This window comes from Pholis gunnellus (assembly GCF_910591455.1).
Source record: "Pholis gunnellus genome assembly, chromosome: 16".
NCBI lineage: Eukaryota > Metazoa > Chordata > Actinopteri > Perciformes > Pholidae > Pholis > Pholis gunnellus.
In genome coordinates, this window is record NC_136543.1 from 3286089 (window position 1) to 3301705 (window position 15617).

The 15617-nt window shown below is 44.5% G+C and overlaps 1 protein-coding gene across 1 annotated transcript in view; it reads left to right on the plus strand.

Moving 5' to 3' along the window:
• The window catches only part of pou2f2a (POU class 2 homeobox 2a), a gene marked incomplete at both ends in the record, with an annotated part of 57070 nt that overhangs the window by 36218 nt on the left and 5235 nt on the right, over window positions 1-15617 (plus strand). The window contains 10 exons of the mRNA XM_079176205.1: window positions 7430-7495; window positions 7760-7788; window positions 8590-8646; window positions 10228-10434; window positions 11384-11662; window positions 11832-11937; window positions 12217-12308; window positions 13828-14067; window positions 14162-14303; window positions 15091-15236. Coding sequence (XP_079032331.1) covers window positions 7430-7495; window positions 7760-7788; window positions 8590-8646; window positions 10228-10434; window positions 11384-11662; window positions 11832-11937; window positions 12217-12308; window positions 13828-14067; window positions 14162-14303; window positions 15091-15236 — 1364 coding nt within the window. The remainder of the gene's footprint in view (window positions 1-7429; window positions 7496-7759; window positions 7789-8589; window positions 8647-10227; window positions 10435-11383; window positions 11663-11831; window positions 11938-12216; window positions 12309-13827; window positions 14068-14161; window positions 14304-15090; window positions 15237-15617) is intronic.

Sequence of the window (15617 nt, forward strand, 5' to 3'; positions counted from 1 at the left end):
TTTTCATCTTCTCTCCTCATTTGTTTTTCTCCCTCCCCCTCGTGCGTCCTCCCTACTGTCCCATCACTCCCTCTGCCATTTTCTGTCTCTTTCCTCCCCTTGTATTCTCTCTTTGAAACCACCTCTGTCATGTCTCCCAGCCTCCACCATTATCCACCCTAAAAATCCCCCTAAATTTTCAACATCTGCTCATCTTCGTCTTCATCTTCCTTTCTCACTCGTTTCCATCTCCCCGGCTTTCTCCCTCCATCTGCGCGATTCTGGGGGGGGGGGGAGTAACACACAGTGGCCATTTCCTCCTTTTCCCTTGTCCTCCCTTCCTCTATTTCTATGTTTCCATCCCTCCATCCCCGCGTTGCGCTCCTCGGGGAGGGCAGTAATAATGGTGGAGGGAAGGAGAGAGGGAGGGAGGTGCGATTATTGTCTTGTCGGGAGTCAGAAGAATCGATCGGCACAGAAATATGTGGTGCGAGAAAGAGGTACTGTATCGGATATAATAAACACTCTAGAGACATATTCGGGAAAGCGCTCGCGCATGCCCGCGAGCACACATGCGTACGAGCACGCTCGTGTAATGACTCTCTGTCTCTGACTCACTCACACACACGCACGCTGCATGTGTGCGCAATACACAGTTGTGCATAAACTCATACAAACGATGTCCACACACAACGTTACTCATACACTCCTCAGTGTATGGAAGCATGAAACAAGTCACTTATGAGCAGTATCGACTGCGTACAGATCAGCGTTAGCGAAGCCTGCATGGGTGTGCTGGAATTATGTTTTTTGTGTGTGTGTGTGTGTGTGTGCTCACACAGATCCTGAAGATATTATCGGCCTTTTGAAGACAGGAAGTGGTTGGTATTTCTGTAGAAAACACTGAAAAGAGTTTTTTCCTCATGTATTGACATAAAACTGCAACAATGAAACACATTCTTAACAACCTACGAAACATCCTAATTCCTTCAAAATCTTTCAGCTTTGCCGGCTGAATTAATGTGAAATACACAGTTCTGATTTTGCCTTTTTCTTATCGGACGACTGTGATGTTAATTTAAAAAAACCTAATATTCCTTGAATAGTGTTTGATAAAGTGTAAACATGGGTGGAGACATTAGCATTGGGCACTCTGTTTGCCTCACACAGCTGCAGGCAGCGAAACATGTTTATTCTTAATGATTAACACTCTCACAGGTGCACACACAAACATGCGAGGAGCAGACAAGCGCGCACACACACACACGAGAGTTGTGCGCACATGTGGACACACACACGCACACACACACACACACAGTGATCTTTCGTTGCTGTTGCCTGGCAACGAGTCTGTGTGTCCTGTGCTAGCGGAGTGCTGTCCAGTGGTGCCGTGACCGCTGCAGCTGACCACTGCTGGAGGAGAGGGGGGGTGGAGGAGGAGGAGGAGGAGAGGCAGACGGGATGAAGGGATGAAGACACGGAGGGAGAGACACGTTGACCAGAAATCATGTGGGGGGGGTTTTGGTGGACGTTGGAGCTTAATGGGAGGCCTAGACTAACATCAGACTGAAGCAGTGGAAAAAGCCCGTTAGAAACACAGGAAGCGGACGATGATTAGGAAGCAGACTCTTCTCTCGAAGTCTCAGAAATGACTTCAAATATATGTAAAGATTATCTGTTTCATTTAGTCCTTTGGTAGCTTTAACACACATGTTGACGCAGCACACAGTGAATATTGCGTAAAGAACAGCTTTCCACAGTAACAGTTGTTTTTCAAAGCATGTTAACAATATTTCGCAAGGACTCGTTATTTTCATGAGACCAGGCGCCGGCTTTGCTCTCACTGTGGTGGAGCCACAGCAAGTGTCACAGGTGAGCTAGTTACAGCCCGCTCACCCTCAGGTGTGCCAGAAGCCAACTCCCTCCACCCTAATGAGGATCATCTCCACCCCAATGTGCGCGTCCGTTTCCCAGAGCAGCTCCGCGACCATTTGCGCAAAATGTATGAAAAGAGACTGCTTCAAAAATGATGTATTGAAGGTGAGGATGTGAGAAAGAGAGGCTAGAAGTGGAGGAATTAAGGGAAGGAAAACAGGTGGAGATGGAATGCGGGGTGGGGGGGGGGCAGAGAGAAGTCAGATGGTCGTATTACAGCTGAGGGAGAAGAGGAAGAGAGGAAGTGTGAGAGAGATCCGAATAAATCAAGGAGGGACCGAGTGGAGGACAAAGAGAGGTAGGAGGTGAGGGACATCGTGAAGGAGGAGCGACGCTAATGGGAAAAGTGAAGGTGAACTTGCGAACTGGCTCTTCCTGTTGTCACGCAAGTGTCAGAGAGCCAATAACGCTCACCAATAATCCAGAATTACTTGGGTTTGTATTTATAAGTGACTGTGCTCACTCCCTCTCGCTGAGCTACAAGGACTCATTAAACCAGGGCCGCACATGGAGCGGATCATTTCTCAGCACAGGGGTGAAGGCGAGAGGAGCCGGGAGCAGACTGCAGCTCCCGACATGGAAAACTAAATCCCCAATATTCACCTGGTGTAGAAATTAGGAGCAAACGTCTTATTTCCAGAAGTACGTTGCAATCTGACAAAGTTTTACTGTGTGAATATGAAAGAAAAAATATCTCTTTTGTAGTATAAAACACATGTTTTCAAGGCAAGACATGCTGCTTAACCACATAAATATCCAGCAAGTTGTGAACCTTGTTAATGGTAAACAGCACACAGCATAGTATGTAGATGGAATACAATAAACACAGTAGGGTGGCATCATTTGTAAGTCAAATATCTCTCCTGAAGGATTCAGCTGCTACAGTCTACCTTGTACATGCCGCATGTTCTCCGCTCGTCTGAAGCCCAATGTGTTCTCATTAAAATGTAGACCAACGTGTTCAGATAACACAGCTCTGCTCTTCGTTTTCAGCCGTGATGGTCATTAAAATGAGACGCGATACACGTCGTCTGTTTTCTCCGATGTGTTGATTTCAAAACTGGCAGGGAAAGAAAAAAAGACGCAAATGTGAAACTTTTAATACACTTCGCCAATGTTTCCTCATTCTTTAGTCAGTTAGATTGAACGTTTTTTTTGTTTTTGTAGAACTGTTATATTTTTTTCATCTCTGACCTTATAACATTAAAGTTGGAGTAACTTTTTTATGTCATTCAGAGGTCGTAACACTGAAGACCAAACTGCTGTAAAACTCATTTTTTTATTTATTTCTATTTTTAAATGTTCCTGTTTCTCTTTACTGCATAATATCTCAGATAATTAGAGCTGCAAAAGACATCACCTTTTGTCCCACCATTTTTTAACTCAACATTAAAGAAATGAATCGATAGTACAAGTAACCGTTGGTTGCATCCCTGAATATAATACTTTTACTCCTTTTTTGTTTAATGCAGTTTTTTTAGTTTCACAGCTGATTTGAAAACTGTTCATTACAACAGTTGCAGATTTGTGTGTGTGTGTGTGTGTGTGTGTGTGTGTGTGTGTGTGTGTGTGTGTGTGTGTGTGTGTGTTTGGTATTGAATGTGACAGGGGACAGGTGGGAAAGGCAGGCAGCTTGTGTGTGTGTGTCACTGCGAGGCGCGAAGTGGCCGAGACCATGTGTCTGACCTCTGACCTCCACACGCCAAACAGTGCCCCCCCCCTCTCTTCCCTCAAACACACACACACACACAGAGAAACCCACGCGCCGTCTGTCAGTGGCCCCTGACAGGCGTGACCGAGGCGGGGTGGGTGGGCAACCAGGAAGGGGGGAAGGGGGCGAGTTTGGGACCCCTCCAGCCATCCTAACCCCCCCACCCACCCCTCTCTCTCTCTCTCTCTCTCTCTCTCTCTCTCTCTCTCTCTCACTTATTCCCTCTTTTTTTAATTCCCTGACAGTGACCCTGCACCCCCTTCCAAACCCCACACACACACACACACACACACACACACACACACTGGCCATGTCAACCGCAGAAGACAGATACATCATCTCCCCCCCCCCCCTCTTTCTCTCTCTCTTTCTATGCTATTAGCACTGATAGGATGAGTAGAGTAGTAGTAGTGAGGGGGGGGGTGGTCTCCATCCGAGCGGCTGCTGTCAAACTGCCACCCCGGGGTGGAGGAGTGCGTTGGGACGGCGGGTGAAATTTGACCCTGAAATCAAAAACTCTACGCACTTTTGTAGCTGCGTGAGGAAAAAAACAGTTTGATGAAAATCCTGAAAATGTCCCGTTTGCTGAGACATTTTCGAGAGGGGGGGCAGTTGGTGTGTTTGTTTTGTTTGCATATATACGCAGTGGTTGGGATGGGTGGGGTTTTGAAGGCCCCATGGCCAGAGGGGTTAGGGGCAGTTGAGGCGTTATGGGCTAGGAGAGATGAAAGGGGGGGAGTGGGATGATAAAATGATTTTATGGGATCCCCCAACACACACACACACACACACACACACACACCTTCATATGCTGAGAGGATGAACGAGCCGGGAAACAAGACGTGTGTGTACGTGTGTGAGTGTACGTGTGTGTGTGTACGTGTGTGAGTGTACGGGTGTGTGTGTGTGTGTGTGTGCGTGAAGTGGAGTGTATTACATTGAAGCCCTCGTGTGAATGAAACAGATCCAACGTTTTAGTGAAATTGTGTTTTTAAATGGTGGAAAGCTGCTGTTTGTGCAGGTGGTAGTTTTTGTGATAGCTACAGTGCATAGCTGATGGTATAGGAACAATACTAACAGGTGCACACACACACATAAAGTTGAGGCTCAGCATTTCCAGGAGGGTGCTGCCACCATCTGGTTAGACTATGTAACTGCAACACCTGCACTAACAGGGTTTCCTCAGTCCTTTTAGAAAAATGCATTTCCCCTTTTAATTAATGCAACTGGATTTTAACTACAGCCTTTTTTTGGTCCCAGGCAAAAGACTGACAGACTTTTTCAATATGCTCATTGATGTTCACATGAAAGACAACACCAATGAATGGATAAAAACCTCACCCGATGCCATCAGCTGCTTCCCTCCTCTTTAATCCCTCATATCGACGAGACATTACCGCGTAGGTTGACATTTATTACAGAGAAGAGAAACAAATGAAGTCGACAAACTGAAAAAGAGAAGTGCGTGATGGAGTTTGCATCTCTGTTAAGTGCGTAAATATTGTTTTGTCTTTCTTCTCATCTTCGTCTTTTGTCTTTTTTCTTATATTTCATCTTCCCCTACTTTTCCTCGGGTTGTAAATGTTCTCCGTGTGTCGCGCCGTCTCTTCCTCTTTGTCTCTCTTTCGCCTTCATCCCCGTCCATCCTCTATTTTCCACCTCCCCTCATCATCACACCTTGAACTTGTCTGTGACCCTGATGATAAGATTACCACACACTCAAACACCGGGCTTATATATCGTTTCCAATAAGCCCTTCTTCTTCTTCTTCTTTTTCTTTTGTTTTCAAGTATTTATTCTTTCCTTGTCTCACATTTCCTGTATCATACACAAAGTGTGTGTGTGTGTGTGTGTGCTCCATAGTGTAAGAAGGAGGCAGCGCAGCAGCAGGACAGAAGCTATAGGTGTAATTATAGTGAGGAAGAGGAGGGGAAGGGCAGGGGATGTTAGCTGTGGTTTTATCAGGTGTACTTAGATTATTTCCACGGCCTCCTTTCAGACGCATGAACCTCTCGCCGACAGAACGCGTGCACTAAATCACACAGAGCATTCTTTATTTTATTTTTTTTCAGCTCTTTCTTACCGCTTTTCTTTTGTTAATGAGACGTCTCCTCTCTGCAAAAGTCCTGAGAAAGCACGAGACAGACAGCAGTTAAAGAGCAGCGTTTCATTCCAAGATGGCGGCGGTAGTGCTGAGTAATGTCTGGTGCTCCGGTAAGCAGTTTCTCTGGCGTCGCCCCATCTTCCACCAATTACTGCTACGGTTCCCAGAAGCCGCCGCACACGGGTGGCACAGCGTCGGTAGTCAGGCGGATATCTGCCACGAAGAAGCCGCTCGTTAAGGCCCTCACGTCCCGGGTCGATAAAGTTTTCATTCAAAGAGCTAAATTAGAGGACGGAGTCATTAGTTTTGTTGGGTCATGTGAGTTTTATTTTGCTGAGCAGGGTTTTCCCTGGTTTGTTTGCAATGAAAAACGGGATGACAAGCAGGGTAGAAAACTGTATAGTATCTTCCAAGCCTGAACTTTTTAGGAACCAGAGTGTATTTTTTGATTTTACACAGCCAAGCTCTCAAAGGGTTTCATCAGCAATTCCGGAGCAGCGAGGTTATCACGGGACAATAGCCAAACCATTTCCCCCTCCACGGCAACTGCTTTTACAAACAGTTGACTGCTTGTAAAGTATTTGTCGCGGTCTCGCCAGACTTCGCTCCCTATTCTTTTGAATTCCCGACAAGCGTTGATCTCGCTTGACCTCTGACCTGCGAGAGTACTGCAGGGCTGACCTCTCATTCAGAGAGCCGGAATTGTTTGTGCTCTTGTTTGTGGATCTGAATGGTGAAAGAGAACAAGCAGCAGATGAAAACATGGATGTTTCATTCTCAAGAAAAGATGTGTGTGTGTGTGTGTGTGTGTGTGTGTGTGTGTGTGTGTGTGTGTGTGTGTGTGTGTGTGTGTGTGTGTGTGTGTGTGTGTGTGTGTGTGTGTGTGTGCGTGTGGGAGCTGCACTGGGAATATCTTTCTTTTCAAACAGTAATTACTTAGTTTGACTAAAATGATAAAAACTGATTCGGTCAGTAGATTCTTGTTTAAAAAAATGAAATAAAATTGTAGTTTGACTCTGAACTGCACCTTTCTTTGCTAGAACTAGTTGAGGGGATCGAATCAACAACATAAATTGTGCAAAGAAATACATCCTGAATGGATATATATATATATATATATATATATGGTCAGTGTGCAGGATTTATACTGACAGTGACAGATGATGTAAATTTAAAATGAAAATGATAATCTTTCATAGCAGCAGTAGATATTTTACTGTTAGATTTGCTGACAGTGAATGACATGAAGTCAAGTGAAGACACTGTTCTTCTGTCTGGTTGTTGTTCTACAGCGCCTCCCAGAGGGGAGAAGTTCAAACATTATGCAAGTTATGATTATGAAAAAGTTTGGAGTTCATTTCAAATAAGTAGGTAATAAAAACTGCTTTTGTTTTGTGTTTTATTCAACATGCATTATCGCTTCCACTGCTTTTTTGATGGAATGAAGCTTTTTTATTATTTAATAAATGCAGAGAAACGGTGTGTGTTTGTGTGCGAGTGTGTGTGTGTCTAGGTACATGTGTAGATCTGTATGTGTGTGTGAGACGGTAGTCACAGAGAGTATGTTTCTCACATCATCCAAGAATTTGAACCAACAACCCTCTCTGTGTTCTTAACCACGCGTCATCGCCTTACAAACCTCTGTGTATGTTCCGTGACCCTTTCTGATGTGTGTGTGTGTGTGTGTGTGTTTCTTGCAGATATCAGGATGTCTAAAGCAGCAGAGGAAGAGAAGCCTGGGGCTGAGTATCCAGGGGACAGTTCAGGTACACAAACACACACACACACACACACACACACACATATATATATACATATTTCATGATGTGAATAATAATGACATTTTATTGTCAAATCATCAGAGTTCAATTATGTGACACACGTGAATTAACCTGAGCAGTTTTCTCTTGTGTTTATAAGTGAACGTTACTTCCTTTAAGTCATCGGCATGGTGCAATTTCTACGCCCCAGTGAACACACACTCACACACACACACACACAATCTAATAAACAATCCCTCTGTGTTTCAGACTCTAACAGAAACAGCCCTGATGACCAGGTGGGTTTTATTCTTTTATTCTTATGACTGATAATAATAGTTATACATATATATACTGTATATAATAGTTAGCTACAATAATTAAAGGAGTCATTATGAATACAGTAAGCATAGTTTTATAAACTTTTGTTTTATTGTCATGTGTCAAATCATAGACAGTGAAACATAGTGAAACTCTTCTTCCATAACAAATGAATGAATAGAATAAAAAATGAATGAAATCAAATAGAATCTTCATCAAACTACGGATAAAATAACGTGTTATCGTGAATATAAATTATCACAATACAAAATATATTTAGATAAATGAATTAATCACAGCAGCAATATCTATATCAAATCCTCACAGTGACATTTAATGTTGCTTTTCTGTTCATCAGAGTGGTTTGATATTTAGTGTGTAGTCAACTATCTGCTTAAAGATCCTGCTACGTCAATATTAGAGTGAACTTTGTCATGGTGTTGTTTCATAACGCTCGCATACATTACACAACTAACTATATATATATATATATATATATATATATATATATATATATATATATATATTTAAACAAAATGAACTCAATCTTGGGAAGTCATGGGAGATTGTGGTTTCATGTGGATCTCCACTTCTGTTGCTGTTTGAGTAACTGATGTGCAGTCTGAGCCGTCTCCATAGTCCACTGTAGGGGAGAGTAACTGGGAGCTCGCTGACCCAGATTAAAGGGTTGTGTTTCACCTGATGATGCTGATGTTGTGAATGTGCATGATTGTATTTGTAACACTCGTGTGTGTGTGTGTGTGTGTGTGCTCCTGCAGGTCCAGCCGATGAAAACAAGCCCCTTCAGCCTCTCTCCCACACCGGCTGTCAGCAAGGTGTGTGTGTGTGTTGCTTTGGTCAATCCCAGTTCATAACCCTTTCATAAATATTGGCTATCATCAGCTTAAACATCAAAAATCTGTAGCAATCAAACCTTTTGTGTGTGTGTGTGTGTGCGTGTGTGTGTACATTAAGAGCTGAGTGATTATTTTTTATATCCGTTCACGCTTTAAGAATCACGTTCCTGTACCGACTTCTGAATGTAGTCAACAAATGTAGTTTTAATACCTTTTATGTTTTTTTAATTGTGTTTTTGTGTACGTATTGAAAAGAACAATTCCTACAATAAATACAATCGACTGTATCTAAGAGTGGAGGTAGTTACCGTGACATCACCCATTAGTTTGTGGACCACCGTTCTGAAGCCTCTGTTCTGTATTTTGGCCGTCGCCATCTTGGTTTGTTGGTTGTCGACCGACATGTTCTTTTGAAACCAGAAGTGACACGAGAGGGTGGAGCTAAAAACAACCGAATGCTGAGTAAGACATTTTAGGCGACCAAAATGTCAACTTGAATGAACTGAAAATACACTATGAAAGGGTTAAAGTTCTAAGATGAACCCAACGCTGTGGCAGCGACCTGTCAATCACAAAGTAGCCCCGCCCTAAGGCACTTCTGCATTGGCTTTATTTTTTAGAACCGGAGGTTTTCGCCTGATGTGATCATGCAGGTGGGTGTGAGCGAGTGGTTGTGTGGGCTTGAAGGCATCTGTGGTGTGTTTAATGTACATTTAGTATTTAAGGACAATGTATTGACTGAGCCTGTAGTTTAAAGTGAATATAAATATAACCAACTATTAGAGATTGAAAAAGTTGTCTGTCTTCATTTTCATACAATAATTAACATTTGGAGCATACGGTACAGTTATAAATGCTATTAAGGGTCCTTGAGAAAGTCCTGGAAAAGTGTGGAAATGTTGTCCATCCTAAAGGATGTGAACGAGGTGGCAGTGAGTGATTGACAGGTAAAGAAGCAGCACAGTGCGGTGGTGATGGATGGGTAACGACAGCCGGAGGTCAGAGGTAAGCAGCGTTCCTGACACCTCGAAAAACGAGGAGGGTTGAGTCTACCCTCTGGACGGGACGAACACTTGAACCAGCAGTGAGCAGCAATAGAGGCTCGAGCTCACCGAGTCACACGATGGAGTGCTGATGAATTATCTTTCTCTCTCTCTTCACCTGCACAATCTGGTTTGTCTTCTAATGCCTCTACATTCTGAGAAAGCTGTGCCCCGGTGTAATGAGACGTTTGTGAGAGTGGGGGCCAAACTGGTTCCTCAGTATGCAGCTGCTGAACGTCTGCTGTCTGTCAGACATCGGTTCAATACTGCATCGTGTTTTGTGCGAGAAAGCAAAATGCGGAAAGCGGAGACAGAAATGTAGTCAGTCATATTGAGTTGAATGTCTGCAATAAAACAGACCTATTCTTGTCGCCGTTGGAGTTTTGTGCAGGTTCAGTACCACTTGAGTTTACATGAACGTAGAAAACATTTGTCCGCTCCAGCAAAACAACTAAAAGTCCCATCAGCAGTATGCCGACGTTTCTGAATGAAGGTGTGCCTCTGTGATCTTCTTTAGGGAAAGAGCGAGGAGAGCGAGGAGATGACCCACAGCACCGTCCCTCCTGCTCCTCCTGCACCTCCCTCCCAGCAACAGCAGCAACAGCAACAACAGCAACAACAGCAACAACAGCAACAACAACAGCAACAACAACAGCAGCAACAGCAGCAGCAACAACAACACCACCACACACAGATGATGCTGGCTGGCAGTCAGCTAGCAGGGGTGAGACAGCACACACACACACACACACACACACACACACACACACACACAGTAAAGTGGAAAGTTTTGACCCCGTTCTATTCCAACTGATTTCAAAGCTGGACAGTTCCCCTCAGTTCATTTTGACTTTACATGAAAAGTGATTTCATTTGGAAATTTAGCAACATTTGTACAGAAAAATGTGGCATTGTCTACAAAATCAGAACTATTTGATATTTTCAGTCACTTTCTTTCATCTTAACAAGTTGAAAGAAGAACAGTTCCGCTCACTCGACTCAAAGTTGCCCCATTTTTGTTATTTGACTTATTTGTTAACAGACCCAGTCTCTCTTGAAATGTCGGCTCAGCCCTTCTGCTCTTTTTTTTGCCTCATGTTAGAAGATAGTAGCCGCTGTAGTCCACATCTGTGTCTAAATGAAGTTGAGTTAAATGCTCTGTGGGTGAAATAAGCAGCATTCGTATGTTCACTTCTTCATGTTAAGCTCAGAGGAATCTTGTGGCAACTGTCGCGCGCAGGAGAACACTCAGTAAAATGACATAACTGCCCTGAAGGACATGAAAGCACTTGCACAACACATAGGAAGAGAAATACCTGAGCTAAATGTTCTGTAAGTTAAGTGGAAGGCTTCTCTTGCTTGTCTTGGCTCCGGCATGCTTTTACTCTGCGCTAACAGATTCGTCTACACCTCTATTCCTGGAATGCTTAGCCGACACTGCTCTTTGTTCTCTCTGCTGACTTTCCTTTCTGTCTCCACTCATGTCCCGATCGCTTCATTCTTCCTTCACCGCTCTCTCCTCCTTTTGTCGCCATACCTCGCCCTGTCCTTCGCATCCCCATCCTGCGTCTGTACGTCTTCATCTCGTTTCTTTCTCGCCTCAACGCCATCGCTCCTCCTCCTCCTCCTCCTCCTCGCCCCCCTGCTCCCCCCCCACACACACACACACACAGCTTGCTGCTCTCCTCCCGGCCCAGCAGCAGCTGCTCCTCCAACAGGCTCAGGCTCAGCTCCTGGCGGCCGCTGTTCAGCAGTCCAACGCCGCCCATGCCGCCCATGCAGCCCACGCAGCCCACGCAGCCCACGCCGCCGCCCAGCAACAGGCCAACCAGCAGCAGCAGCAGAACCAGTCGCAATCCCAGCAGCAGAATCAAACCAAACAGGAACAAACTATCCAAGTCCCGCCCCCACCACAGCTGACCCTGTCACAGCCAATCCAGCTCACAGCCCAGGTATGAACCTTTTTACTGAAACCACCCTGCTGGTCGATAGATACACATGAAGGTAAGCATCTCACCCGTGAGTTGCAACTTTTAACACTTCTTCAAAGACTTCTGTGTTTCCTTGAAGCCCGGTTTCTCTGTGCTGTGGACTGACACATGTCTGTGTCTGTCGTTGCAGGACATCCAGCAGCTGTTGCAGCTCCAGCAGCTGGTTTTGATGCCGGGTCATCATCTCCAGTCTCCTGCCCAGTTCCTCCTGTCTCAGCCAGCGCAGCCGCAGCAGGGTGAGGTCATCTCCTGATCTTCAGTTCTAATGATTACTATAAAATACGCAATTGAGCCACAGAACAGGAACTCTGAAGGATCAAAACCACCGAGATTTCACTAAATCTTTCTGTTTTTAATCAAAAGTAACGCATACTTCATTTTAGAGCCATAAATCACTGTTTGTTGATTTTTTTTTACAGCATGTGTTGTTCCTTACCTGGTTGCTTTACCGGTTAATTCATTGAGTCATTTGGTGGATTGTTTAGTTTATTGATTGGTTGCTCTTCCTGTCACAGGTTTGCTCTCGACACCAAATCTGATCCAGCTACCTCAGCAAAGCCCAGGGGGACTACTGACAACTCCACCTCGCCTGGGACTCCAAGCACAGGTAGGAAATGTCTGGGGGAGAGAGAGAGAGAGAAAAGAAAGAGAGAGACGGAGGGGGAAGGGAGATATAGAGAAAGGGAGAGAGAGGGGGGAAGGGGGGAGAGAGAGGAAGAGAAAAGAAAGAGAGAGAGATGAGAGCTATCAGAGTCAACCAAATCATAACTGAACAGAAACAGAATGACCTCTCTGGTCCTACAGCAGACAGCTCACTGTGACAGTGACTGATGTTAACACAGTACAGACTGAGAGCTCACTGCTTCCACATAGAAACAGTCAGATGTAAGGAAACACGCTAAAGAGCAGCGACTGTGCCTCCTGTGGTAGCACATCCTCACACGCTGCCCAAAATACACACCTGTCTGGAAACAATATTTAATAATAGGCATCCACATTTCTATTCAGTCAGAAAACGTACCGAGGGAAAGCTTTCATTTTATTTATGTATCAAATGCATAGATAACTGACTATATCTTGCACACACATAATAATCAATATAATACTAATAATGTATTATTTGTTTATGTCCTTTATTTTGTCACACTAAGGTTTTTTTTTTTTGTTACTTTTGTTTGTTCATCTTCAAAAACAGTACCTTGGTTTCCTTTCAAAGAAAAAACAGCAATTTGTGGTCATGCCAATAAGGCTAGTTGAATTTGAGAGAGCGAGAGAGAAAGGGGGGAGACGGGGAGAGACGGGGAAGTGAGAAAAAGAAAAACAGACCTTTGGAAACTACATAAGTGGGACTTGTCGTGTTATTTTCGTGCCAATGGAATGGCGTTCAGCGCTATCAACCGCCGTCTGCTGCAGACCACCTGCAGAATGCAAAACGCTCAATTGTCACGCTCCACTTTAGGAGACACGAGTCACTTCATAGTTTAAGCAAATAGCTAATATCTGCTAGAAAATGCTGCTTCTTTCCACCATAAGACGCAGTCTGCCAGTCCAACGGGGTTCTTGGCTCTCGTCGATGCATTCACACGGCCTCCCCTCGTGTCCTCGGCCTTTATCTGCCATAACGTGATGCATGAATGCGTCTCCACACACCTGGGGGCCGTTATGGATTTTTTCATTAGGCCGTGATGAAGTCATGTCAAACGCGGCGGCGGGGCGTCCCCTGCTTGTCCGTGTATTTTATGCACAGAGACGGTGAATGTAAACGAGGCGTGCGGCAGCAGATATCACGCATGCATCTGGTCAATTAGGCGATACCCCCAAAGCACGCTGGGGCAAATTCCTTCCTCCTGCGTCGAGGGCTAAACGCTGTATTAGATTCATAGTATTTTTTTTTGCATGATTCCTGTCGAATCTCTCTGATTTGTCAATGCACCAGGGGCAAATGATTGTTTTTTATGCATGTTTATTCACTATCCAGTTTATTTGAAAACATTTCATTTTAGAGAATGTTTTTCAGCTCTGTATCATTTTGTACTATTTATAATAAAAACTTTATTCATATAGCACCTTTCAAAGCAAAATCACAAACCTACCTACCTAATAACACTGTCTTCCTGATATGACAGAGGGAGAAGAGCAGCGATGTTGTGGTCGGTGGAAGCGGCGGTTCCATTGCTGCCAGCGGCGGCGTGACGTCTGTAGGAGCCACCTCGGCGTCCGGCAGCGCCATAGGTTCCTCGCTGACGTCCGGATTGACTCCCGGAGGTCACGGGAGTCACATGGGGGAGGAGCCCAGCGACCTGGAGGAGCTGGAGGTGTTCGCCCGCACCTTCAAACAGCGACGCATCAAGCTGGGATTCACCCAGGTACAATCCGACAGGGATGAGAGGAAGGTGGAGTGGAGTAAGTCGCGTGAGTCTCAGTTCTGTTTCTGACTTTTTGTTCGTTCGTCTCGGCCAGGGGGACGTCGGCGTGGCGATGGGCAAACTGTACGGCAACGACTTCAGCCAGACCACCATCTCCCGATTCGAAGCTCTCAACCTGAGCTTTAAGAACATGTGCAAGCTGAAACCGCTGCTGGAGAAGTGGCTGGGTGATGCAGGTAAACAACCAAAAACTCAGCAGAGCCGGTGCTTAACCTGGTCGACTGCCGACACCGGTCTGTCATCAGGAACATGGAGAAAGCAGAGTTTATTCCTGGCAGTTTGTCATTTTGAATGACCTGAAACTAGCTTAACACTTCCATTGACAGTACAACAGAGTATTAGGGCCATTATAGGTGAAACTAATTATTGTTATTATTAATTATTATAGAGCCAGGGGAGCGCGGTCATTTTCAGAAAACAAAACGTTAATAATATTATTTCCAAGATTAAAGTTGTGCATTTTATAAGGAAATCTCTTGGTTATTCTCTGAGATTAAAGTTGTAAATTGAAAAGAGAAAAAACTTTTCTTAGATTATGAAGTTGTGAATTTTCAGGTAAAACACTGCTGAATCGTGAGCCAGCAAATATATTCATTTTATTAGTGTTGTGTTTTTCCTCTGAGTATTGCCCCCTCACACGGCTCCAAATTGCCTTTGTTTATTATTCCCTACAATTGCCCTAATATGCCGTCATTTTTTTAAATAAAAGAATGAAAGTCTCTTATTTAATCTGACTTGATAATATGTCATTTTGATTCATCCATAATACAGCCTGTCAGCTATACAGCCGTACAGCTGACAGATTACTCAGCTACACTGTATGTCAGCAACAGTTCTATAAGTCCAACGTCATCAATGTGATACATTTTTTTATTTTGCCGTCACCATATGAGTTACGAGCAGAAACAACGTGATGGTTGTTTTACTTCAAACATTCTTGTCTCACTGTGTTCCCTCCGACAGAACACATGGCAATAGACAGCATGCTGCCCAGCCCGTCTCTCTCCTCCCCCATGCTGGGCATCGAGGGTCTGTCCGGCCGGCGCAGGAAGAAGCGCACCAGCATCGAGACCAACGTGCGAGTGGCCTTAGAGCGCAACTTCCACATGGTAGGAGAACACAGGAAGCTGTATCGGTCATGTCTGCACATGGAGACAGATCCATGAAATGATATCAAATCATTCTAAAACATTACATTTTTAGCTGATATCTGAAAAGTAAGGTATTTATTGTAGATAAATCAATTGTATAAAATGGTGCAGGTAGCAGATTCAAGAGTGGAGTCTCAGCTTTAATTTTAGAGAAATAATAAATGTGAAATTGAAAACAAATGTAACTTTTCGAGCAAGAATCACCAAGAGCTTTTAAAAACAAAGGGATTTTAAGTGCTGTGAAGTGATGTTGGCCCTTCCTCCCCGGCTCAACGAGGGTTATGGTGCTCGGCAGCGGGTCAAAGCCACCCACAGATTCACTCTGGTTTTGGAACGAGT